This window comes from Crocodylus siamensis, chromosome 4 (genome assembly GCF_052110815.1).
Source record: "Crocodylus siamensis isolate JL-2025a chromosome 4, ASM5211081v1, whole genome shotgun sequence".
Taxonomy (NCBI): domain Eukaryota; kingdom Metazoa; phylum Chordata; order Crocodylia; family Crocodylidae; genus Crocodylus; species Crocodylus siamensis.
In genome coordinates this window covers 158,573,731-158,600,255 of record NC_143398.1, presented here as the reverse complement: position 1 = coordinate 158,600,255, position 26,525 = coordinate 158,573,731, and the positions used below count along the sequence as shown (strand labels likewise).

The 26,525-nt window shown below is 43.5% G+C and overlaps 1 protein-coding gene across 1 annotated transcript; it reads right to left on the bottom strand.

Moving 5' to 3' along the window:
• Positions 1-1,291: 1,291 nt before the first annotated feature.
• LOC149866951 (gasdermin-A3-like) lies at positions 1,292-23,968 on the bottom strand. The gene is made up of 12 exons (XM_090044497.1): positions 23,845-23,968; positions 21,921-22,104; positions 20,931-21,215; positions 20,322-20,496; positions 16,693-16,861; positions 16,171-16,270; positions 15,343-15,393; positions 14,638-14,670; positions 13,666-13,805; positions 11,826-12,003; positions 9,444-9,517; positions 1,292-4,529 (listed from the first exon to the last, which is right to left on the bottom strand). Exons 3-12 carry the CDS (start codon positions 21,139-21,141, stop codon positions 4,299-4,301), a joined length of 1,362 nt encoding a protein of 453 aa, XP_089900623.1. The 5' UTR covers positions 21,142-21,215; positions 21,921-22,104; positions 23,845-23,968; the 3' UTR covers positions 1,292-4,298.
• Between the last annotated feature and the right edge of the window lie 2,557 nt (positions 23,969-26,525).

Genomic DNA, 26,525 nt, shown 5'->3' with positions numbered 1-26,525 from the left:
TGGTGTAGAGGGATCTATGGCCATGCTGTACCACAGCTGGGTGGCAGGGTGAAGTGGCAGAGGTGAATGGATCCTAGTGCCAGTCTTCCTCTGACCCATGTAGGGTCATTTGAGCCAGCTGCCAGAAAATGTTGCCCATACCTGGCCTAGGAGTTTTGATCAGTGTATTTACCTTCCTTGGGGTGAGGAGATGGAGGTGGGATTTTTAGGTCTGAGTGCATTTTTCATGTCTTGGCAGAAGCCTTAGGGACAAACTCGACTAGTTTTCTCTGTACTCCCCACTTATAAAGTGAACATTTTTAGGTCCTGACCCTGTGTTATTATGTAGAAATAGTCACTGCCAAACTAGAAGCAAATCCCTTTGGGGAGTAGTTGGGAGAAGCCATAACAAACATAGTCCTTTGAAGCACAACTCTGGAACAAATAAAACAGTGGTTCCCAACCTTTTTTTGCTGTGACTCTAAATTGGCCACCAACAGGACCTCCCGACCCGGTGCTGCGGGTGCTGCTGGGAGCTGAGTGCAGTGGCAGTGGTGGCAGCAGCCCAGGGGCGGGGAAGCTGCCATTGACCCCCTTTCTGTGCATTGGTCCCTTTCTGCCCACCCGCCCACCTGCCGCTTCTGGGCCACGCACATATATGTGCATGTGTGTGCCGGCCCTTCATGGCCCTACTGAGGACCCCCGGTGACCCTTTTGGGTTGCGCCCCGAGGTTGGGAACCAATGAAATAGAGGTTAGTGCAACTGGATAACATAGTGGAGGCAAAGGCCATCCATGTAGAGGCTTCTGTTGATCCCAGAAGTCTACATACAGGTGTGGATGGGGAGATGCAATGGTGCACTTGCACCTTTGATTCCTGCTCTACCCAAAGTTTAAAACAAGCTGCCCAGCAGTGGCAGCAGCATTTCTATTCAGGCAGAAGTGAGGGTGTCACTTGAATTCATGGCTCATTATAAACTCTTTATTCCACAGGTGTTAACAAGCCTCCCTCTTTTTTTTAATATTCTTCAGCTACTATTTCTTTCTCAATTCTGCTGTCTACTAGCTATGTTGATACTGTATCTCCTATTTAACAGCCCTGCAGACACTTTTTTAACTCTAGTTAAAACATTAACTCAGGTAGGGGAACATTTGACTTTGTTTTATGAATCTGAAAGAGATGTACATTTAATTCTAATGCCTACAAGGCAAAAGAGACAACATCTTTTGAGTATTTTTTGCTTAGTTTGTTGCATTTTTAATACATAATATAGCAAATTACATCTATCAAATGAATGCATATTCCTGTTAGAAATATTATTAAAAATGCATTATCAATAGCTGTTAGCTCCCATCAATAGTGTTGTCCTCTGAATAAGCACGGCTGCCAGCCCTCCTTGTCTCCTTAATGAGAGAGGGAAGGGGGGGTTGGAAACTGAAGGAAAAACTCCAAGAGCTCTTTGTACTAAGGTATCACTGTCTCTTTGTTCTGCAAATTTACTATCTCTTTGTTACACTAAATCACACTTTCTTTCATGGCTCCCACATTCTTAGGCTAAGATAAGAATAATTGCAATCTTAGCCTTGAAGTTAAACCCTTCATAACCTCGAGTGCTTTCTGGGCAAGCGCAATAACCTAATACATATTAAGCCTATCCGCCCCGCATACTTAAGTAGTTAATTATAATACACATGGGATGCATGATCTGACGTATTCACATGCATGTTTGTATGAACCGGAAATGAGTTGTAAGAGTTCCTGCTTCTGTACACGTGCCAGAAGAGAGGGGATAAAAGCCTGCTAATGATTGTGCCCGGGGGCAGAGGGTTTTGATCTTTTGTCTTCTCCCTCTGACCCTATTTGCAAATATATACCTTTTGTCTCACCAACAATGTGTGCCTAAGGATTATTATTCAATGAGCCTCCAAAGAAACGAACCATGATTTTTACATCATTCCAGTAAAGTTATATTTATTTTCACTTCAATCTTAATATGAATAATATAGCTCTAGGCCCCTAGAATATTAGTAAAGCTTCTAGTTTCTTTTTACCTGGAGAAAAATATGTGTTATGTTCTCTGTGATGATGCACCACATCTGCACACCCCTTTCAAAATAGCTCTGTCCCTATCTACATAGATGGATTAAACAGGGTAGAGTTCCCTCACTTCCTTTGCAGGAGAGAATCACCCTCCTAAGTTCCCCAATATACAGAGTTTACTAATAACGGCTGTCCCTTTTAACATTAAGGATCCTTAGTAAAGATTTTAAAATGTGGCACATTGCACAACACTTCTAATCACATTGATGTTGATCTGCGGGGAAAAACTGAACCACAAGTATTAGGCTTACAAGGGTGGTAATTATATTTTTGAAAAGTTTGGCCTTGTGATTTTGCTTTACTTACAGCAAAAAACAAACAAACCCAAAAAACAACTACTAGTATTGAATGAGCAAAACTGGTTATCCACACATCCTAGATAAGAATTGTTTAAAAGTTAATAACAAAAATTTAATATGCTATAAAAAGATCTGTACAGAAGTCAAACTGCTAATTCTCTCTTACTGATTTTGACAGATAAATCTACAGCAGGTCCAAAAATTAGGTTAGTGAGTCATACAATGTGAAAGTGAACGAACATATTCCCTCATTCAAAGTAAGGCATTCACTGTGTCATCTGTGGCTGATAACTTTACCTCAGTATGAAACACCCATATGCTTCGCAAATTCCCTTTAGTTAGCTACATGCCTCACTAGTCATGTCTGGTTTCAGATGCCTCAGATGCCAGCACTTATAGAAATGACAAAAGCTGCAGTAAATATTAGGGGAAAAACCATTCTCCAAATAAATTGGAGATGTATAAGTGATGAAACATGATCTAGTTCAAATCTCTTTAATAGAGATCTCTAGTCTGTCTGAAAGCTACTGACATCAAATATGTGTCTGTGGACCAAAACTAAATTAGCCATATAAGTAAGATGATAAATCTTAAAAACAGACACAATTCGTTAGACAATCCTTGACTAAATTTTGACCACTCAGGATGAACATAAGCACACAAACAGAGAGCACACACAGGGATTCATGTAATATAAATGATGAAGGAGTAAGAGTGGTCTACTCAATAGGTGATCTGAAAGAGAGGTATACTCAGCTGGTGATCTAAAAGAGAATATTTACTTAGATATTGCTTTCAAAATCTAGGAAAATAAGGAAGACTGATCTGTTTTGGCTTATCTTGGCATCTATACTACACTTATTAAAGTGATATCTATGTATTTAGAACATTCTATAAATGAGTTTAATAAAAGATCTATCCTTTTTTAGGCATTTCTCCAAAATATTAATTGGTGAGTTACTTGAGTTCTATAGATCACATATTCCTCTCACTGCTGAAAACATCACCATCAGTGACATCAGTACTTACAGTGACACCTGCCACATGTACACACCCACCTTTACTATGCACATTACACCTGTTCTTAGCACTACGAAGTGATGGTCCACCTCATCTGAAAACCTGACAATAGACCAGTCTGAAAAAAAGACTCTAGGACATGCGGTCATTGCACTCACCTCTTCTTTTTCTCTTTCCATGGAGCTCTGGTTCCTATTATCCATAAAGCACTTAGAGTGAGACTGGTGACCCTGACGATACTGCTGTGGTGACCTCACTTCCACTGGTTTTCATGCTGGATTGCCTCTCTTCCTATGACCGCATTCAGATTTATGTTAACATCACCACCTTTTCTTGCACATAGCAGCTGGCATGTACCAAAGGCTCACTGTATACACCATGCAAATGAACTTGCTGTGTGCTTGGGAAAGATTATACCAGATGGGATTGTGTGATGTATTTTGCCCTTAATTTGTTGTTTATGGAATAATGTACCTTTTTCCTTGCTGTTATTCTGCACACAAGGGTTGCTGACAGTCCTTGCAATTTACTGCAATAAAGTCAATATTGAGATAAGGGAAATTACTCCTTTTTACAGTCATCCAGAATAGTTTGTATCCAATTTCTAGAGTTTTATCTGATAGATCGCAGTACCCAGGGCCATGTTGTGCCATCCATATTTAAGCAGAATTCCCTGATGAAATCAATAGTGAATTCTGCTTAAAATGGATGGCAGGTACGGCCCTTAGAAATCAGTCCCTTTTTTCTAATGAGTACCCAAAAGCTATTCTAGCCTTGAGATGCTTATGGGCAGATATTTCAAGTGACCTTACCAAATCTCATTCTTTAAGTGTAAAGGTTTGTAGATGTATGTTGATCTGCATTTTTTAATATTTTAACAGCCCCCCTTTAAAAATGGCATTATTCACTTAAAATCCAGAAACCATACAAGGATGCATACAATGCAGTTAGATTTGACTGGGCTGCTTTGTTCCAAATACAGGTGAGAGAAGATCTGCTTGTGTCTGGCATCACTCCACAAATATGCAACATTTCTATAGTTATGTTAAGTTCTTCTTCTGCCAGGAAAAAGGTCAGGGCGAACATGCTTCCTTTGTCACTGGAAAGAATCCATTCCAAGACGCCATCCATCTTTGCAAAGATAAATATCAGAGATTGAGGGAAGACTTTAAAAATAATAATCCTCTGACAGTTGAAAAGACAAATGAATCATTGTTCATGAGCTGGCATGTCAACTTACTGACCTACCCTGGTCATTTGGAGTCTTGAATTGCATGAAAATGCAGAACAGAAGAGAGCAAAGCAGTTATATGACCCTTAGAGGGACAGGACAAGGGTTTCAAAAGTGACTAGTGATTATGAGTGTCCAGTCCTGGATTTTCTTTTTTTCAGGACCGTATGAGTCTCTGGCTGAGTAACTAAACAGAAACACTTGAAATCACCAGTCAGTTTTGAAAATCTTGGATTTACTCTTTAGATCTAGCTATAATTCAGATTTGTACAGCGCTAGTCACTATAAAAATACGTTGATTTTCATGAAGAGCATGTGAGAATTCATTTAATTGAATGCAAATTCTGTCAAGTACCTTTTCATGCATAACCTTAATATGCTTTTTTTCTAATGATTCAATATTTTTCCACCTGGCAAACACTGGGGAGGAAATTCTGAACTCCCTACGTTCACTTTAATAGGTAGTTTATTAGAATAAAGATTGTAGGTTTTCCCCGTTTATGACCTGTGAACCTCCTGTAAAGTCAAAGGAGCTGTGCATGAATTATTAGTCAGGACAGAAATGAGTGTATGTTTTTAAACAAGCTTAACCATCTGTTTTCCTACTTCTATGTACATCTAGATTGCATTTCATTTAGCCTCAAAGGCCACATCCACTTGAGCATGGACGTTTGTTTCCCCACAGGACAAGTAGCAGTGGCACACTTTGTGCCACTGCTACTTGTCCCCAGGAAACACCTGTGTTACGCACCCTCTGGCACATGACAGGTTACCCTGGGTGAGCCAGGGAAGGCTGAAGCCAGAAACTGTGCTTTCCCCAGCAGTGTTACCTAGGGTCCTGGGGGCTTTGGGGAGCTGCAGCCATAGTGCTCCTGCAGCTGGGAGCCTGTCTGGCAGCTGGAGTGTGTCTCCAGCTGGCCAGGCTTCAGTTTTGGGCAGTGTGTGCTGCTGCCATGTGCACTTCCCCATTTTTTTTTTAGCATGGGTTTTTTTGACCCCAGAATCTCCCAGAGTCAACTCCTCCCTCCTCCCCCACCCCTTACAAGATAGCAGCACAAGGAATGCCTTCATATGCCATGTGTGGTGCCGCAGATGGGTCTGCGGTGCCACATACCACATGTTCACGCTCATCTGGCTGTGGCCTAAGAGTCATGTGTGGATACTTTCCCCATGAACCCTGTATAGGGGAAAAAATGCCTTCTTTTTACAATTTTCTGCAACAGCTGATAAGATTATTTCATGATTTGTGCTGCATTTTTAGAGACACTCTTGCATTTGAAAATACATTAAGTTATTGCAGGCTTTTATTAGTTTTTTAAAAAAGCTCTATTCCCCCATTATTTTCACATTGGCCAGATACTACTCTATCAATTGATTATATTTGAGTGCTGGTTCACTCCAGTCATTATGAAAGGTATCTGTGGAGTTCAATGATCCAGTTTAAACAAATAAAATCAATTCATTTCTTGGCAGTTTTATACCATCCCACTCAGTTCACCCCCTTGAAATTTCCTCCCTGCTGAAGTAGAATGATTTGTTTGGACTAATGAGAATTGTTTGCAGGTTGGAAAGGACAAAGAAGGTCATTTTCTTGCTTAAAATATTGTGCATTCTTTCAGCTTACCCATGTGTTTTGTAATGGGGGAAACTACCTATTAACAACATTGAATTGCAAGCCATGAGGCTCTGTGAACAAATAAAGAAGGGAATGGTTCAAGGCAGCAGCTCTTAACCTTTTCCATCCTGTGACCTCATGCTATTATGGAAAGGTTTCCAGACCCCTAGTGCCCCATAGGAGCAAAACAATCAGGTGATTGTAAGACTGAAACCCATTCATGACTCACATAATGATCATAACAGCAAGTATAGAACCCATGATTCAGAAGATGGATAACAGGTTACTAGTGGTAAATCTGTATCACAAATCCATCCTAGCCTAGCAGTGAACAAAAGGCAATATAATCAGTGTAGAGGCACATGATATCTTCAAGGTAGCCAAAGGGAATAGTGTTCCCAAATCCTATCAACTTTCAGTATGCGTTTGAAGCTCCTAATTCATTGGGGCATCTTAAAAAAAAATCACACCTCTATTCACTAGTGAGCTGGAAGGAACAGTTTGATTCTTAATGGACACCTGCCTGCACTGCTAATGACATTGCTACATGGCACTAATCAGTTCCCATGCTGGCAGCTTCAGTGAAAGGCCAAAGATTGAATGAGCTACATGGTACGTAGTACTTCTAGCTCAGGTTAAAAGTACTAGAGTGTGTGGAAGCTGGTAGTGCCACTATACTGTGCCTGCCTTCCTACCATGATCTCAATTGTTATTAAGGTATCACCTGTTCTATGCTTCAATACAGACTGGATTTTTCAGGGCTCCTATCTGATGCCTTTCAGTAGCAACTAAATTAATTGTAAAGAACTATAAACAGAAGCTTGATACCAGTTTTACTGAAAGATGTTATCACACCAGTATACATTTTCTAAGCAAAGGGTAACCAAGATGTTTGGCCTTGCTGGATGCTATACTCAGGAAAAGTGGGTATTTACTCTTGCTCCTTTAACTAAAAGGCTCATAAATCAAAGGATGTTCTCAGTCCATCACCACTTGCTAAAGCTATGCCTGCAATACAGAAGGGATGCACATCAGGAACCATTGCTGGCAGAGAGTATGCCTTGAGGCAGATCCCAATAGGGCAGGTAAAGGAATCTTTTCCTTATAGTTGAGATATGAGACTACTAATAGCAACAGGCTGCCACCTACACTGGGAATATTAAGGTAGGAACTCTTTGAGATTCAATGACTGTGACTGGATAGGGACCTTACACAGCACCTACTTAGGCAGTCTCATGCACAGACTGTTGCTACTTTCCAGCCACGTGATCCTCCTGTAATGTTTAGGGAGGAAGAAATTCCTGAGTCCATAGTATTTCCCAAGCTGCCTGGACTCACATTGTGTCATTATCCTAGCAAAAAAAATGTGTTGGGAGGGGGTAGAACCTGCTGTATAACTGTGTTGGCTGACATGCATGGTATATATTGCGGGTCCCCTTCAGAGGTGAAGTGGAGAGCAGCTGAAGGATTTTAGCATCAGGGAGCAATGTTCTGGTGCACGCTTGGTTCATAACCCTTTAGCCCTCATGCTTCTGCAAAGATAAACCAGAGCTTGTTTTTCATTTAGGCAACATATTCTCTGGCCAGATTTTCAAAAGGACACAGCATTCTGAGGACTCAGCTGTACTGATATCTGACCATCATTGTCACAATAAGAGCAACAGGCTGCTGAACATTATTTGAAATTCTGGCCCCCAGGGTGGATAATGGAACCTGTTGCTGAAAAACATTCATTTCTTATACATGATTGACCTGCAGTTGAAAAATCCTAGATCCATTCAAGGGACAGCTGTGAGGAGATAGGAAAGAAAGAGTAATCCAACAGTTGGGCATGATTTTCAACCAGGGTGCTAAAGTACCCTAGGGTGCCTTGAAACCCCTTCGGCGGGGAGGGGGAAGGGGAGAATGACACAGTGTTAGCACTGTTAGGTGTGCAAGCATGATTCATAAGATACATTGTGAGATTTTCAATAGGAATCTATCATGTTAAATACATTCTGAGCTGTTGTGGTCTTTCTGAGTTCCCTGCAACAGAAAAACTGTTCTATTATTTTCCTATAGCCAAAAAATGAGTGAAAGCTAAGAGCTGACAGTTTCCAAAGGAGGCCTTGAGTATAATAAGAGGTGCCTTAAGTCTAAAAATATTGAGAACTACTGGCTTAGGGTGACTACAATAATATTCATGCCTAGCTCATATAGCACCTTGGTGAATCTCATACAGACTATACCAACCAAACCTTATTCTGAGCTCTCCTCACATCTGTTCCAATCAGCACTGTGTATACCACAGGGAATAATGCAATTATGTGCTTGCACTGTTTTGTGCATAAAATGTATGACTGTGCATAATGCGACGTCTTTTAACTTGGGCCAGCTCTGTGCCTCCAACTCTGTGGGGCTCCTGGCACTCTACCTGGGAGCCCTATGTGGAGGCACCGAGCGCAGTGGTGCACGACTGGACAGCTGGTGAGTGGACAGGAGGTCCAGCCTGCAGGAGGGCAGAGTGGGCATGGGGATGTGGGTGTGGCCCCCTCACCACATGCCCCCCCACCCATGGTGCACAGCCCCTGCCACTGCCAGCAGCAGCAGCATGCAGCAGGTTCTTGGAGTGGTCGTGGCTGCATGGCACATGGCTTCAGCTGAGTCCTGGGGGCTGCACATGGCAGCAGGGAGCTGGCCCAGCCAGCCCACTGGCGCATGCCATCAACTCAGACTGGGCCAGCTCCACGCCAGCACATGGGGCTTGCAGCATTGCAGGCGGGAGCCATGCACCATCAGGCTGAGCCAGCCGGGTCTGTGTCTTCATGTGGGGCTTCCAGCACTCCAGCGAGAAGCCACACATGGAGGCACGGAGACAGTCTGGCCTGATGGTGTGCAATTACATGCTTCCAAGTGCAGCTTCCTGCTGGCATGCTGGAAGCCCCATGTGGAGGCACGGAGTCCACCAGGCCCAACGGCCCACGGCTCACACCTGCAGTGCCACGAGTCCCACGTGCTGGCACGGAGCCAGTCCGGTTTGGTCTGAAGGTGTGGGCCAGTGGGCCAGGCTATGCCAGCTCTATGCTGCCATGTTCAGCCCCTGGGACTCAGCACTTAATTTTGAATTTTTCTGCACATAATTCCCTGAAGGGTAACTATGCTATATGAACTAGTAGTTGTTAAATGAAAGAATCAAAATATGAGCACAGAAAGATCTTACCAGTTCAAGCTGCTTGACCACCATTTTCTGCTCCAGACAGGCTGCAAGGAGGGGCAGCATTCTAGAGTCCAGATCTGTAAGAAATAAAGCAAAAACCTCAGGGAAGGTCAAGAAAAGAAACTATCAGTCACCTCACCTGTGCTGAATTTGACTAGGGATTTTCTACTGAGGCACAAGGTTTAACATGCCATAGAGTCCCCCATGCCATCTTCTTTTTCTTTCTGCTTGTTTTCTATAAAGCCCTGAAGATCTGACCTTAAACCTAGAAATCCTTTAACTTCTGACCACAGTCCTTCCAGCCATGGACTTCATAGGATTTTCAACAGCAAAATGCTGTCACACACACACACACACACACATGCAGAGTAATGGTAAAGAAGCAGTAGTTTTGACAGAAGCTATGCCAAGTTCTACATGCTCCAGGACAAATAATGAGACTTGGTTAGTTAAAATGTATAAGAAATGGGAAGGCTGCAGAATCCCAAAGCAGAACGCTAAAAGGCAAGAGAAGAGATCATGAAGAATAAAGTTAAATCTAGTCATACAGCCATTCAGAACAGTGGTGCTCAACCTTTTGGTGCTGTGGGCTGGTTGAGTGGCACAGGGCCAGTCTATGGGACAGACTTGACCCCACACACTAAGATCAGCTCTCCCTCCCCGTGACCCACAAAGACTGACATACTGCGTTGCCTCCAGCCATCCCCTATGTGTCCCTGGGTGGGAACCATCTCTGCATGCTGATCTAGGGTGCTATTCAGCTCAGGGGCTCCTCACAGGTCCAGATATTTGGCAGCAGGGGAGCAACAGTTAATGCTACTACTTTCCTAACTTTTTGAACCTGTGGGACCCCTGCAGACCAGATGGCATGGCTCCATGAACTAGACCTGGCCCATGGGCTGGGCTTGAGCACCCCTGATTCTGACTGGGCCTTGCTAAGGGGCATTCTATCCCTGGCATTTTTTCTTAGCCTTTTCATGTTAGTTGCCTTTTATTCAAAGTCATGCTCTCCCCTTTCATTTACTGTAAAACATTTTCTAAATATCAATGATAAAAATGCTAACCTATACATTTGTGTTCACGTTTGTTTCAAAAGAGCACTTGATTTTGAAGGGGAAGGCTGTGTAAAGAATGGGGAAATCAGATTTTTGTTTGCTTTAGCTTATAATAAAACTTTCAATGTCTTTTGCCTCCCTGACGGCCTTTTGCATGGGACACCCCCCCACCTCCCCGGCCTCTCCTCCCCACCCCTGGAGAACTCTCTGGTTGAGAATCATTATGGCAAAAGTAACCCAATTTCTTTTTACTGATTTGTCTAGACTTCTCCACTCTTTCCTAATCTTATTTAAGCTGTGAAAGTAACATCTTTGTTTTTCACTTCCCTCTCACCAATATTGTTTCTAAATTCATGATTAGCAGAAGGAAAAATGTATACAACTTAAATAGCAAATGAAATTACAGCCCTCCTTGTCTTTGATTTCTGTGAACCTCATGTTCAAACAGCTTGTTATAATTTTCACACCACCCACAAAACATCAAAGTCAATTTTGCACCTGCTCTACCATGACTTAGATCGAAGATTCACGTTCATTCGGAGCGTTGCCTGTCCTATTTTAAGGAATGCATTTGGGTTCAGTCTGTCTGCTGTAGGCAGTTTACATATTTGAAATCTGTGACCTGGAAGAAGCTAAACCTGTGAAGTTCCATTCCATTTTTCCACAGATCTGTAGCAGAAAACATCAAATGGGAATGGACAGTTGGCTGTTCAAAATATTTCTGGATCTTCCCCACTCTTGTTGTACTGAGACTGGGCTTTTCCTGACATGAGGCAGCTCTCATTCTAAGACTGCTGCTTCCAATCTGTTAAAATCTGTTTCCTGAGGTAAGGATAATGTGAAAAGTGCTTGCTTCTGGGTTTGGTTCTTCCAGTAAGGCTGATAGCCTAGAGGCATGACACCGTACAAGACAAATTGGAATATCCTGAATATGCCTATGAGCATAACATCCCAAATCTGCCAAATATATGTACCACTGGAAGAAAAACATACTGACCGAACAGAAATAATATCAGTGATCTAAAAGAACCAGTAGATGGAGGGACATGTCAGGCTGAGTTCTCTCAAATTCTCAGAAGACAGCCCTGACTTTGAGATATCACAAAGGCAATAGAAAGTCTACCACCCTCTAAAAAATAAAAAGGCCAGGCAGAAAACTCAGATGAGTGACTGGACACAAAACTAATTGAAGTCCAGTACATTAAAATACGGAACTGTATATGGGGACATAGTTCCTCATGGATAAGGATGATCCATCCTGCTTTCTCCAAGTCAGAAGATTTTCAAATAACTTAGGACTCTCTGTCCATACTGATTAATATCTCCATACCTTCTAAAGAAGAACACAGGAAGTGTAATGGTTGCCATAATAAATGTGCTTCTCCTCTTTCACCATCATGAAAAACCCCTAAGTCCTGCAGCAACTTTTCCACCCGAGGCTGGAGATTTTCATCTAGGGAATCCAACACTGAGTGCATAGGTTCACCCCCAGCTAGGGAAATTTCCAGCTGATACAAATAAATAAAAGAAGGGTGGGAAGGGGAGAAAAGCTGTCAATCAGGGTTCAGATGCCTACTTCAGAAACATGTGCACATGCATGTGTGCACATGCACCAGGCTAACAAGTATGAGAATTATTTACTTGCATAACCACCGAGGAGTGTGTTATATGGCTCTGCCTCTATGTTTGAACTGTAGAGGTTAACCTGTTACAACTTCAGCTAACAAGGTATTGATGCTTCTGCTCCATCTGTATCATTTCATGCTTTTAGCTCTGGTTGTCACCACATCTGTTGCAGCTGTGTTGGCCAAGGTGGCAGCTATCTCATTTGAAAAGGTACTTCCCTTTGTTTATATGAAGAACAAGTACTTTATAGACAGCAAGATACACAAATACACCAAGTCAGTGGGCGTGTCTATGCAAGATGCTAGAAGCACAGTAGATAAATTCTACTGCACATTTGCGTGTCACAGCAAAAGCTGTGCTAATGCACAGTAGAGTTAGTCTACTGCACATTTGTGTCACCAGAAAGACGTGCGCTGGTAGTATTGTGCAGTAGTGGTGATTATGGTGCATTAAGTTAGCACATGTTATTAACGAGTGTGTAGACATGCCCAGTGTGTCTCAGACTTGATCCAAAGGGGTCACAGCAGAGTAGGCTAGAAGTTAATTCTGTCTCCATGATCCACTCCATCCTTGATCTCTTTTCTGAAACTGGCCAACTACATGGTACTTTTGTGATGAGAATGCCTGTCTCCTTCACACTGTATGGAGACCATTAAGCAAATGGGAATAAATCTCAGTCATTACACACTAGGCAGGATCCAAAACAATGACCTAGAGACAAAAGGCTAGACTCTGTATCCTATTACTGATTTCCTCAGTCATCTGTCCCCATGGTAAACGTAATACAGGGGTGGGCAAAATGCGGCCCACAGGCGCATTCTATCTGGCCTGCGGGGCCCCTAAAAAAATTAGAAAATTAATATTTATCTGCCCCGGCTGCCTGTCATGCAGCCCTCAATGGCTTGCCAAAACTCAGTAGGCAGCCCTCCTCCTGAAATAAGTGCCCACCCCGATGTAATGGCTAAAGTGGTTCCCAGTCTATGGTATGTGTACCACCAGTGATATGCAGGCCACCTGTTAGTGGTACACATTAACAGATTTATTATAATTATTTATATGACAAAATTTGCTGGCAGTACTTAAGGTTGAACTGAAGTTGTATATTTTTAAACTGGTGGTGTGCAATCTGTCAGTTTGGGAACCCCTGGAAGTATAGTTTCTTCTTAACACTAAATCTCCTTTATTTTGCTTGAATACATACAGTGTTCAAAACACAGTAACCCTAGGAGGGGCATGTGCAAATTAGAATCTGCACTTTAAATCTTTCCTTTTTGTAACCCACAACCTACATTTTCTTTTCAAAGCCACTGGTCTCAGCATTGGAATTCCCATGTGGGGGCACAGTCTACCAATAGATCTGATCAATTAGCTCTGTTATGTCTATGGTAGGTTACAGTGTTGTAGCGAGTAATCAGTTGGAGTGATTAATGTGCACCTAATCTCTATATAAGAAGCACTTGGTTTGTGCTCATTTCACAAGTGAACCAAATCAATGCATTTCTTGGCTTAATGTGAACACATACAATGATTTAAAGAGAACCTACCAGAGTTTGCACAGTTGATACAATGTCACCATCCTGCAGAAAGCTCAAAAAGTTTTCCAGTAGATTGAGCTTGAGACTTTGACTCAGATAGGTTAACTGCTCATATTCTTCTTTAACAGTGTCCTTTACTGTTTGAAATTCTGATGGAAGGTACAGGGTTTGAATTACACTTTGATTCTTTGTCGGGGGGGGGCAGTCATTGATTAACAAGTCCACCTAATTGAAGGAGCAAGCCAATCGGAAACCCCCCCACCCAGGTTATGATTTTCAAATCTTATAGGGGGACTCTCATCTCCGGGGGTGGGCTCAGCCCCACCCCCAAACACCTCCTTAATTCATACCCTGAGTAGGTAAAAATCAACCTCTTAGTTCACAGCAAGCTACTAAATGAATGGGTTGGTAAGTTCTTCTACCAACTCCAATCATAGAAGAATGTTATTTAATGTTCTTATTATATTAATAATGGGGAATACTGTGTAATGTTCGTATTATATAGGGCTAACATGGGAAACAAGGAGTCAAGCAGTGAGGCAAGATACAGTGAAAGTCACAGCACTGCTGTACCAGACAGCCAAGGACTGAGCCGTGCTGCATCTCTAATTCTGGGCTCCAAAGTTCCTTCCCAGTTCTGTCAGGGGCTCATTTTGGCCCCACACAGTAGGGGCTATTAGTTATCTGGGTGGGCCTTAAGGCCCACATTAACTTGGAAGATGCAAATAGACAGGGGCTCATTTTGTGGCTCTGAGCATGTCTGTGTCTAAGTGCCTCAGTTTCTCCCAGCAATGAAATAAGTATGGTGATCTCTCTCTGATGAGTGTGGTTTGGATTAATCAGGACATGTTGTTAACCTTTGTGAGAGGCACTAGACATGTGAATACTATATGACTAGTATTCCTGCTGGGCCTTTTTCAAGCCTGTAGAGATCAGAGAAATGGAAGCAAAATATGAAGGAACAAAGCAGATGCAACTTGCCTGTTAGTGAAGTCACCAGCTCATTCTTGACACCTGAAATGAGAAAAATACCATTTTTTTGTCATTGCTCTTAATTAAATGGAAACAGAAACATAACAAGATTAAAGCCTTCTCTGGGACCTTTTTCTCCAGATTGTCAATAGCATTGTGAGTAACCATGAACTGAGCATCTCAAGCTCCCAGAAGCTAGAATGGTGCAAATCTAGGAAGGTCAAGCAGCCCAACACCACTCTCTCCCTACTAATAATCCAGCTCAATTGCTTTATCCTAACTGGGTCTTAATTCATAGCAGATCTACTAGCCATTTTTCTACCTCAACCCACTACTGTTGTATCCTGAGAGCACCTTTTAAGAACCCAAGCCCAGCTGCCATTCTTTATCTATAATAGCTTATTTGTAAAGTTCTTTGTGACAGTCACATTCCCTCCATCCTCACACTTCAAACAGTGGCGTTTTCATCCTGTCCCAGTTACATTTTTGGAGTAACTCATAGGCAGCAAAGCAGCTTGAATAAATCTCTGAGAATCTGGCTCAACAAATACTCATGTTGACTCATTTTGACTTCAGTCATCTATGAGCCAGACCGAAGATGTGGCTACTGTGAATAAGCTAGATGAGAGATGCAGAATGGGAGAAAAGAATGTAAATGATACAAGGTAAGAGACCTGAGAAGTCTAGATTAAGAAAATTAAATAAATAGTTTACCGTCATGCAGGAATAAACTCCTAGCCTTTGGGTTTTTGTCCTTGTGGCAACCTGGAGTAGGAAACAGAAATTATTATTAATGATGTTTTGATCTGAGGTTAGGATCTTACACTACTCTCCACCCATTAATTAGGCTCCCACTAACTTTTTAATTATTTTCTCCTTTTTCACAGAGCAGGAAACAGTAACTTGCCTCTGGTCACAGCAACTCAGTGGCACAGGTGGGAGGGGAACCTGGGAATCTTTGCACCCAAAGCACCCAATGTCAGCAGTTACTTGACCCCAATGTGTGGCAGTGATATAAACTTTTTGTAATCCTGACCCCATGGCAGGTAATTCAAGCCAAGATGCTAACATTAATCTATTCTCAGCACTTCTGAGTCACACCTGCATCAGAGATGGTACATCCATTCCACAGCTCTAACCACAAGATAAAACCTTCACTTTCCATCTAATATTATGAGGACAGTAAAAATGGACACTGAGTTGGCCACAAAAAGCAAAAGGAATATGGCCACAAACTCCTGGAAAACCTTTTCAAGCTTAACACTAGGAAAAACTTTTTCACAGTCAAGATGTCCAGACTAGAGTAGGCTCCCCGCAGAGGTGGTGCAATCACCTACCCTAGATATCTTCAAGAGGAGATGGGACGGTCACCTTGCTGGGGTCACCTGACCCCATTTGTCTTTCCTGCCTAGTGCAGGGGGGCTGGACCTGATGATCTTGCGAGGTCCCTTCCAGCCCCTTACAATCTATGAATCTATGAACATAACAGCTCTAAAGCCGGACATATTACCACATGATGCACACTTAGCTTAGTTCACATACAGAAATCTCTCTTCTGGGTATTCAGCGGCTCGACCACGTATGCCATCACTGTGCCCTTAGGAATCATCACCGCTTTCTTTGTAATGCTTCTGCCCCGCCCCTGGAGATTCAAACACAGGTCACAAGGCTCTGGTGAGACTCCTGGGGCAGATCAATAAATCATCAAGTAGCTCTCTGACAAGCACTGGTTCTCAGTGGAGTCTGGGGGATTACTTAGCTCCTTCATCAGAAATAGACTTCTGCTTATTTATGGATTTTAAACAAAGCTGCTTTTGAACAAATTTCTCTAGAGAAAGGAGCAATCTGTGTGGCATGGCTTCTTGATAGCTGCTTCATTTTAACAAACATAACATTTAATAGAACAAAATTCCATATAAACCATGTCTTTCCTTTCTGTCTGATTTAAGAAGCTATTCTGAATTTATGCTAGGGTAAAATGTCAGACAGATGATTCAAGAGTCTCATGCAACACAAGCAGTTGCAAGGCTGGCTGCATCTTCCAACTTGCCCATTGCCACAAACCTGTATTCTAAACATCTCCACTGCACTTATCTGGACATTCCCTCTTCCCTGGATTGTCTTCTTTATGACCAGCGGCGCCATTAGTTCAATAGCCTCAGTCACAACATACAGCTCTGTCCTCTGCGAGTCTGAGAACTGCTGTATGAACTGGTGAGTCATGTCAATTTTCCTGTTGAGGACACATAGAAATAGAATGACTATCATCTGCAGTTACTACAAAGGATCCTAGAACTTATGCTTCAGGGTATAAGCCAAATAGCAGCTGCTTATCTTCAGGAAGAAACCTCTCTTATGTGCATGTTTTGCAGTTTAGTGAGGGAAATCATTACACCATTTTTTGGCTAATGTTCTTACTAGTTTGGGTGCTCACATGTGCCTCATCACCATAACGTTTGAGTGCCTAACAGTAATTAATGTAATTATCTTTACAGTCCCCTTGTGAATAGGGAAGTGCTGTTATCCCATTCTGTAGATGGGGAACTGGGGAACAGAGAGCTTAAGGATACATCTATGCTGCAATTCAAAAGTGGGATTATATGTGTAGACATACTTGAGCTAGCTTTCAACTCACTAGCTCAGGTACCAACAACAGTGTAAATTGCTCTACTTGGGGCTCAGAGAAACACCCACTGGATGAATCTACATGTGATATTAACACGCTGAATAAACTTTGGTGCAGTTCATGCTGGAGTTTATCGCTCCAAGGTGCAGCATTTACATGTGTGCCCGGAACTACAGCACATTGAGCTGGGGTGGTGCAGCCCTGGCTGGCAGGAGGTCCCAGGGGTCAGCCTGCCAACCCAGGGCTGCTCTGACCCTGCTCACCATGCTGCAGAAGGGCTGGCTGAAGCATCCTTGTGCCCCAGCTAGCCCCAGTCAATGTCTACATGTGCACTGCGGTAGAATAAATAATGCCACCATAGGACAGTACTTGTATCAAGCAGTACTAACCTACAGTAATGTTAATTAGTTTACTCTGGCCAAATAGCTCTGCACATGTAGATAGAGACACTTTACTGTGGAACTAATTAGGCAACTCTGCACTAAGCATCTTGTATGTATGCACCCACTGCAGATCATAAATAAATGCCCAAATACAGCTCTGTTTCTGAGCCTGAAGCTAAACTGCTTTCAGAATCTGAGCTAGCTAGTTTATGGTTGGTGTGTATGTTTCCATAAACTGCCATAGCACCTTCGGGTTGCAGTGTAGACATTGGGCGGTGTCATACCTAAGTCATAAAATATCCCTGTAGTAGAACAGAAACTGAGTCCAGGTCTCCAGAATTTTAGTGCCCACCCAGCTAAACTTCACAGAATCATAGACTCATAGAAAATTAAGGCTGGAAGGGACCTCAGGAGGTCATCTAGTCCAACCTCCTGCTCAAAGCAGGACCATCTCCACCTAGATCATCCCACCCAAGGCTTTGTCTACCTGGGTCTTAAAAACCTCCAAGGATGGAGATTCCCCTGTTCGAGTGTTTTACTACCCTCCTAGTGAGAGAATTCTTCCTAATATCTAACCTAAACTTCTCTTGCTGAAACTTGAGACCATTGCTCCTTGTTCTGTCAGCTGCCACTACTGAGAACAGTCTAGCTCTTTTTCAAACCCCACTGCAGGTAGCTGAAGGTTGCTATTAAGTTCCCTCTCACTTTTCTTCTTCTCTAGACTAAATAAGCACTAATTCCCTTAGCCTGCCCTCATCAGTCATGTTCCCCAGCCCTCGTCAACGTTTTTGTTGCCCTCCGCTGGAATCTCTCCAATTTATCTACATCCTTCCTGTAGTGGAGGGCCCAACACTGAACACAGTAAGCAGATGTGGCCTCACCAGTGCTGAATAGAGGGGAATAATCACTTCCCTTGACCTACTGGCAACACACCTACCTATGCAGCCCAGTATGCTGTTAGCTTTCTTAGCCACAAGGGCACACTGCTGGCTTCTGTTCAGTTTAATGTCCACTGTAGCCCCCGGGTCCTTTTCTGCAGAGCTGCTGCCCAGTTAATTAGCTCCCAACCTGTACTAGTGCATGGGATTGTTCTGTCCTAAGTGCAGGACTTTGCACTCGTCTTTGTTGAACCTCATGAGATTCCTTTTGGCCTAATCCTCCAATTTGACTACATCTCTCTAAATCCTAGTCCTACTCTCCAGCATATCTACTCCAGCTTGGTATCATCTCATCATAGAAGGCAATGTGGTCAGACATGACTTGCCCTTGGTGAATTCATTAGGTTGGAATACTACTAAATCTGAAGGGGCCACTGTTTTTAATGTAATTGAATCTGACAGTCACTGGGAAGAATTAATAGTATAAAATCCCTGCCAGCCCTTATTGATGGAAGGAGTTCTTGTCAATGGCTCTATTGCTATGAATAAGGGTTTGCATTGCTGGGTCCACGGGTATGATTATGTTCAGAATACTAAGCATTTTGAGGGAAGGAACATTGTTCTTCATGTCAGTAGTCAGATATGAATGAGAGACAGATTGTTTGAAATGAGTGCCTCTGTCTCTATCCGATTGACACAGAAATGTGGTCTCCTGGTTAATCAGAGGTCCTGAGCTCAGTTTCCAGTTGTCATAGGGTTTGAAGGCAAGAAGGGTCCAAGGGGTTTGACTCCCCCGAGCACTACCAGGAGTGACCAGGAATAACGGTCACAAGCTGGCAGAGGTTAGATTTAGGCTAGATATCAGGAGGCGCGACTTCATGGTCAGGGCAGCTAGGATCTGGAACCAGCTTCTCAGAGAAGTGGTGCTGGCTCCTACCCTGGGGGGCTTTAAGAGGAGGCTGGATGAACACCTTGCTGGGGTCATTTGACCCCAGTACTCTTTCCTGCTATGGCAGGGGGTCGGACTAGATGATCTACTCAGGTGCCTTCCGACCCTAGAAACTATGAAACTATGAATCCAGGCTGGCTGTTCCTAATCACCTTCTTCTTCAAGGGCTTAGAAACAGATTCCTTGAGAATCTATTCTATGATTTTTCCAGGGACTGAGGTGAAGCGGACTGGTCTGTAGTTTCCTGGATCCTTTTTTTTCCCTTTCTTAAATATGGGCACTCTGTTTGCCCTTTTTCAGTCATCTGGGACCTCTCCTGATAGCCATGAATTTTCAAAGATAATGGCCAATGGCACTGCAATCACATCAGTTACCTCCATCAGCACCCTCAGGTGCATCCCATCTGGCCCCATAGACTTGTACTTGTCCAGCTTTTCTAAATAGCCCCTAACTTGTTCTTTCATCATTGAGAGCTGCTTAGCTTACCTCCTCCCCAAACTGTGCTGCCCAGTGCAGTAGTCTGGGAGCTGAATTCCTATGGCGTCAGCATTGGAAATCACTTCAAATGCATCCTTGCTGGAATTGAACTGGCATCAGCTGCTGCACAGAGACCTCTGGTTAACCAAGGAATTTGTTTAGCTGGCCAGTTCCAATGCTGACCTGCCAAGAGAGATTCCTAGAAAGATTCCCCAAAGGATAATCCATATAGCATTCTTCTTCTGGAAAGCTGTCTGTAATGCAGGACCCCCATGATTTGGGAATGGAACAAAATGGCAAGTGTGAGGCTGGGGGAAAGGATATCGAGGCTGTAAAGGGATGCCGCTCCCAGAAGAAGTAAAATAAAAACCAGAACCCACCATGGCACTCTCTTAACCACGTAGGCTTTCCTCACTGATGTCTGAGAGACTGAGTACGAACTGTAGCCTGAGCCACTGATGTCCACTTCTGTGGTCTCTGAGTCAAAGCTAAGGTTTGCTTCTGCTTTGTGCTTGGTGGTCTCATCATACACAAATGGATCATCATATTTCACCTCTTGTGGGAAATAAAGTGCATCAGGTTTAGTTTGCAGCAATTAAACCTATTTGTACTTACTTATATAATATGTATCACATTCTCTCACCAATAGCCCCTGCAGTGCCCTTAGCATACTCAAGATCATGACAGGCAAGTATTCCCACCCAAGACAGTTTACACAGCATGTCCTCTAGACAGATGTCAAACCCAGAGTGAGATTTAAGACACCTCTGTGAGACCCAGTGGTCAAACCATAGTACTGGGAGTCAGGGTCTCCTGAAATCTGACTCTAGTTCTGCCACTGACATCCCCTGGGACCATGTGCATGTCTCTGAGTCACTTAGAGATCTGGAACAAGACAGTGCTATACAGAGGCACGGTTATCGTTTGGCCCCTTTTCCATAATAACTGGTGACCATGCAACAGGCCATTAAAAATACATTCAAGCTAACCTGCCTCCACATTTGTTTCTTTCTCAGCTACATCTTGAAGCTTGTAAGGAGTGGTGAGGTATTTTCTGGGTTGCCAAGGTAGCCTGAACTGTTCTTTCCTGACCACACAGAAGGGTTTGTAATTATTGGCACTAGCCAAACTAGAAACAGCAGTGAATCTCCCATCAGAGTCCAGTTCCTGTATGATCTGCTTGGCCAGTGTCTTGAACATTTTCAGTTACTTGTAACCAAATCTAGTTAAGGACAGGACAGAAGGAAGCTGTTGATGTGTTAACAATGAGCCATCTGTTGGAAGAAAAGAATGGAATATATGAAGTTAGCATAATGATGATGCTTTGCTCTTTTCATTTGTAGAGTACAAAGTACTTCATAAAGAAGGCTGTCATTATGTCTGCATTACAGCCCTCAACTCTGATAAAGCCCCATTGTTCTTGGTGTTATACAGACATATGCTAGTACCTGCATTTAGTAAGTGACATCTGTTTCCTTAAAGGGGTTACAATCAAAATAGGCAAGACCAAAGTTTAGGGGAGCAAACCAAGACAAGGTGACTTGCCCAGTAACATATACAAGTTAAATTTCAGAGCTGGAACTCAATCAAGGCCTCTAATGGCCAGGCCATTACTCTATGGCTTTGCCTCTGCTGCAGACAATGGTGTGACTACAGCAATGCAGCCCTGATAGCCATGTAACCTTGAAGCACAAAGCTCTCTGCAGGTTAGCTGCCCAAGTATTTACACTGGTTTCTGGACCTGTTTCACAGCATGCACTGAGCTTTCTGCTACCACAGCTATGCTATTATTGGTATTTGAGTTGGCTATGTTAAAATTAGCTTGAGTGTGGCTACCTGAGCTGCAGTCATACCTTCAGTTGCAGTGTAGACACTCCCTTACATAAATATTTTCTATAGCCCCTATCACCATAGTATCAAAGTTCAGTGTTTATTTGTGTGAGTAATTATAAATTATACTAGAATAGTAAAAAAAATACCCAGCTCATAGGAGCGTTGTGAGTCTTATTAATGTTTTCGTTGTAGACGGATGAAAGACACCACCTCAGTGGGATGTGTGAGTAGCATTGTCTCTTCAACTGTCACAGGAGAAGAAAGCAATGAACATTGAGTCAAATGACTGGGAGAAGACTGCTGAGGACTGAAGCACTTGGAAACAGTCTCCTAAGTGTAGAAAGAAGAACCCAACATTCAGAAGAAAGATGAAACCTCAGGAAGAACCCTGCACCGCATTCAGGACTATTAGATATGAATTTCACCTTGGGTAGGTGCAGAAGGGACTGTCACTCAGCAATTGGGCTCTACAGCCACACTTGCCGATACTGAATGAGCTAATGCCTTATTTGGCAGAAATCTGTTGTCTTGCAAGACAGACAGATGCCTATTAATTAATTAATGCTCACAGGGGGAGCTCACAAAAGGAACCAGACCCCACTATTGTGGGTGCCTTCTGCAATGCAGGTAGTTCTTATGGATTTCCTTTTTCTTCATGGACAAAGAAATACCTACATGTAAAATATGAACCACTTCTCTGATGCAAAATGCACACTCCCTCCCAATTAGAACCCAGTAGCCTTAGTTGAAGCACATCACAGAGATTGGAACCAGGAGTCACTTTCCACTGTTCTTCTCCTTTCTGGCTTCTTGGGGGTAGCAGCAGTTCCTATGAGCTGATTTTTCAACATGGTTGCCTTAGAAAGCCAGGAGCCAGATGGACTTGATGTTGCTTACAGTTCCCCCCAGGCCTATGTACCTATGAATCAATGATAAGTCCCTTTTTCAAGTATGCATTTTTAAACTTCTGCCTTTGTGTTTCTCTTTCTGTCCAGAGTCCAGTCCCCACAGTGATTCATACCAAACCACAGGGTTTCTGTGTACTTTCATAGGCTCTCTAGGATACTGGTTGTACCCACAAAACTCACATTTTGATTTCTAGCTCCCTTAACTTTCTCTTGGACATCACATATTCCTATCCAAATTTAACCAACTACTTCAGTATCACCAGGCCCATGTATTTAGGAATCATGAGACAGGCCCCCAGAAAGTCATGGGACTATCTGACAGATCATTAGATTTTAAATAATTACACATTTGGTTCTTTTTTCTTTGCTTTCTGGTGTCTTGAATCTCTAGAGAGAGCTCAAGTCACACTTTCAAGGTTTTCTTAGCAACCACAAGGAACTAGAAACATATTCTTATTTTAAATAAGTGCTGAAATTTTCATATTATCATTTAATTCCAGGATATGGGTCCTTAATATAAGCAGCAAAGACCAGTTGGAGGTGTGTCACCAGTCTTTTTCTGTGTAAATTTGGGTTCAGATTGCATTGCATATGCAAAATGTCATGATGTTCAGATTTTTTTGTGTGTCCATCTCACTAAATTATCTCACACAAATAGTGGTATATCTGGCATTTCCTGTTCAGGAGAAATCTAGGACACAAACAGAATAGAAGAGCAAGAGGGACTATAAATGAACACCAAAGTACTTTGTCAAAGACAAATATGGCCCAGAGCTAGAATAGTAAGGGTTGCCCGTTAGGACTGAGGTGCTATGGTAAAGCTGTGTAGGGGAGCCCGGGACTGAAATAGTCAGGGAGAGATGGGCTTGAGATTGAGGGGAATCTGGAGCAGAAATTGCAGGAGGTTGAGGTGGGTCAGGACTGAGAGGCATTAGTAGAGCTGTGAAAGTGGTAGAGCCCAGGGCTGGAATAGTGCGGGAAAGATGAGGGGCACGAGCAGAGCTGTCTGGGCAGCCCAGGGCTGCTGTCATGTTGAGGTGAATTGGCAAAGATGCTTGAGTATCCCTGGATCAAAAGACCAGATGCAGAAAGCAGGAATGAAAAAAGCAACATCTGGCAATAAGTTCCCCAAAACAGATTTAATTGGACTCTCAGGACTCACCTATCTCGTGTCTGGAGAAAATTCCTGTTTCTTTTAACTGTGAGATGATATCCAACTGCAGCAGACCCTATGTTGTATCCCAAACAGAAAACTTCTGCTCTGCCTCTGAAAGCATTATGCTTTGACTTATTTCAAGTTCTGCCTCACAGTGTCCTGTCTAGTTTCCCAACAAAAGGAAGTGAGGTCACTGGACGTGGACTGTCAGTAGAGACTTTCCTCATGTGTCTTACAAATCACCTAAAAGTTCCATCAGAGTTTCCCAATTGGGTAGGGAGTCTTTAAAGGGGGTTTAATGACAAGCTACAAGGATGGAGGTATGGGGGGAAGACAGGAGTTACGAGAAGAATACTGGATGGGAAACCAGGAAGGAGAACTGGAAAGGACCATTCTTTAATCCAACATCTTTTTACTACCATCACCAGCTGAGCAGATAGGACCCTTTTAGAGGATCTAGAGACTTTTATTTTTGTATTGATGAGCTAATGTAGTTGTTTCAAGGGTTCTTTTTAGCAAAGTCACTTTAAAATCAGTCAAATCTGCCAGCTTTCAAACAGGAGGGGATGAGCTGGTTTTCTAAGCAGCGGTATGCAGCATAGGTATCAACTTTTATTTTTGCTGGGGGGGTGCTAAGAAGCTAGACTCTAAGATGATGCTCCCTCTTCACCCTGCCCCACATGGCTGGAGCCAAGCCAAATTAAGCCAAACCAAGCCCATGGGGGGGGAGGGGGAGGCCAGGGGCAGGTGCAGGGTGCCCATTGCAGGCTCAGGACTCCCTGCCCTGCTGCCTCCCCCTGGGAGCCCTATACCACCATGGGGAAACAGCCCCTGCCTGCCCAGCAACAGCAAGGGGCACAACGTTGCACTGCCACCTCCACTGCTGCCAGATGAGCAGGCGCTGCCTTGCCATGGTGGCACAGGGCTCCCAGGGGCAGGGAAGCATGGCGGGGAGCCCTGAACCCACAATGGGCAGCCCACATCTCCCCCCCCATACAAAAATCTGGGGGGCATGTGCCTCCTATGACCTCCTGCCTAGGGGTGCATGCAGTGGCAAGGAGCTGACCCTGGCTCCGTTCTCTGGACAAGCTGTGCATGGTTCTGCCCCCCGCTCCCCTCCGGCTTACCTGGACCGGGCCCTATATACCACCTTGGCTGGGCAGAGCACCCAAACCCAGCCCCTGCCCTATTCCCTCCCTCACCACGGGGGCCTCAGCCTGCTTCCCTGCCCATCCCCACCTCATAGACTTACCTGCAGGTAGCTGGGAGAGCTGCTCTCCACCACTGCTTGGACCAGTATTCCTGGCCACGTGCATGTGTGTGCATGCACACGTGCATATGGCACCCCTGGCGTCCTACTCCCTGCAGCATCTTGCAGGCTGAAACTCTACCAGTTGGTTGAGTCAGTTTGCTCTATGAAAGAGACAGTAATTTACTGTGCTGTCAAATACCACTTGTATCTGATGGGACAAATCAGCAGTGAACTAAATTAATCTACTGCACACTAATTGCCACACACGTGTAGATGATGATGCTTTACTGCAGAGCAATTTCGCCTGCTGTACAATAAAGCATCTCGTGTAGATATGCCCAGTCTGAACTAAGAGAGACTTAATGGGCATGTCTACATGAGATGCTTCAAGGCACATTAGCCTAAATTTAAGGTGCATTAGGGCACGTGTCTACATGTGCATGCCCTTAGTGCACTTTATAAAGGGCGAATTTAGGCTATTCACACCTAAATTTGATACCTAAAAATGCATGTATCAAATTTAGGCGCAAATAGTTAAAGCATATTAATGAACATGCAGATACATTAAAGTGCATTAATGCTGTGTGTGAACTGGCTTGGAATTAACTTTAATCCCAAGGCAGTCCACATACAGCGTTAATGTGCTTTAATGCCTGCACATGTAGACACCTGCCTAAACCCTGGTTAATGCGCATTAAGATAATGCACATTAAATTTAGGCACGCTTAAATGCATGTGTAGACACACCCAACAGGTCTCTTCCACAGAGGCATAGCAGGGCAGCTCTGCACCCTAGGTAGCCCTGGTACACGGGGCTGTGCTTCTGGCTGCAGCCATGTGGCAAGCTGCCATCTGTGGTGCAGCCAGCTGCCAGCTGCAGTGGCAGAAGCTATTTTTCCACCCCCATAAAGTCAGTGCCTGGGGCTGCTACCCTGGTCATTCCCCCCGCAGTTACACTACTGCTCTTTCCAGCTGTACTTCTGCCTTTAAAACTGGTTAGGAATAAAGAGTATCTTCAGGTTTCTTACAGTTCTATTTTAAGCAGTCAGTGGAAAAGTTGAACTATAAGAACACAGATCTATGACTATCTCTTGTCATGGCTCATTCCTCTGCAGATTCTTCTGCAAAATCCCCTCCCTGGAGCTCCTGCAGGGCAGACAGAATTACCAGACTTGTAATCATGCAAAGTATCGGAAACAGTATTTCCCTTACATGATGCAACTGTCCTGCAGCCAACGAACTTCCCTGCAGCCCTGGATGAAGGCAGTGATGTTGTACAACTATATGGTTCAATCAAGCTCTCTGAGCCAAATTTTTAAAGATCTTCAGGTGTCTGAAGGTTCAGATGGGGTTCTAGTGGGAGTTGCAAAGATGCTAAGGTATCTGGTTTCTATTGATTTCCAAAGGATTTTGCAAAATAGTTTTTTGGATTTAT

Bases quoted from the DNA above. Each gene is read 5' to 3' on its own strand.
- LOC149866951 (XM_090044497.1), bottom strand. From the start codon at position 21,141: ATGTTCAAGACACTGGCCAAGCAGATCATACAGGAACTGGACTCTGAT. The intron at 12,004-13,665 runs GTAGGTTCTCTT...TATTTGTATCAG, and splicing joins TATCAACTGTGCAAACTCTG to CTGGAAATTTCCCTAGCTGG. The intron at 4,530-9,443 runs GTAAGATCTTTC...ATCTTTGCAAAG, and splicing joins TGGTCAAGCAGCTTGAACTG to ATGGATGGCGTCTTGGAATG.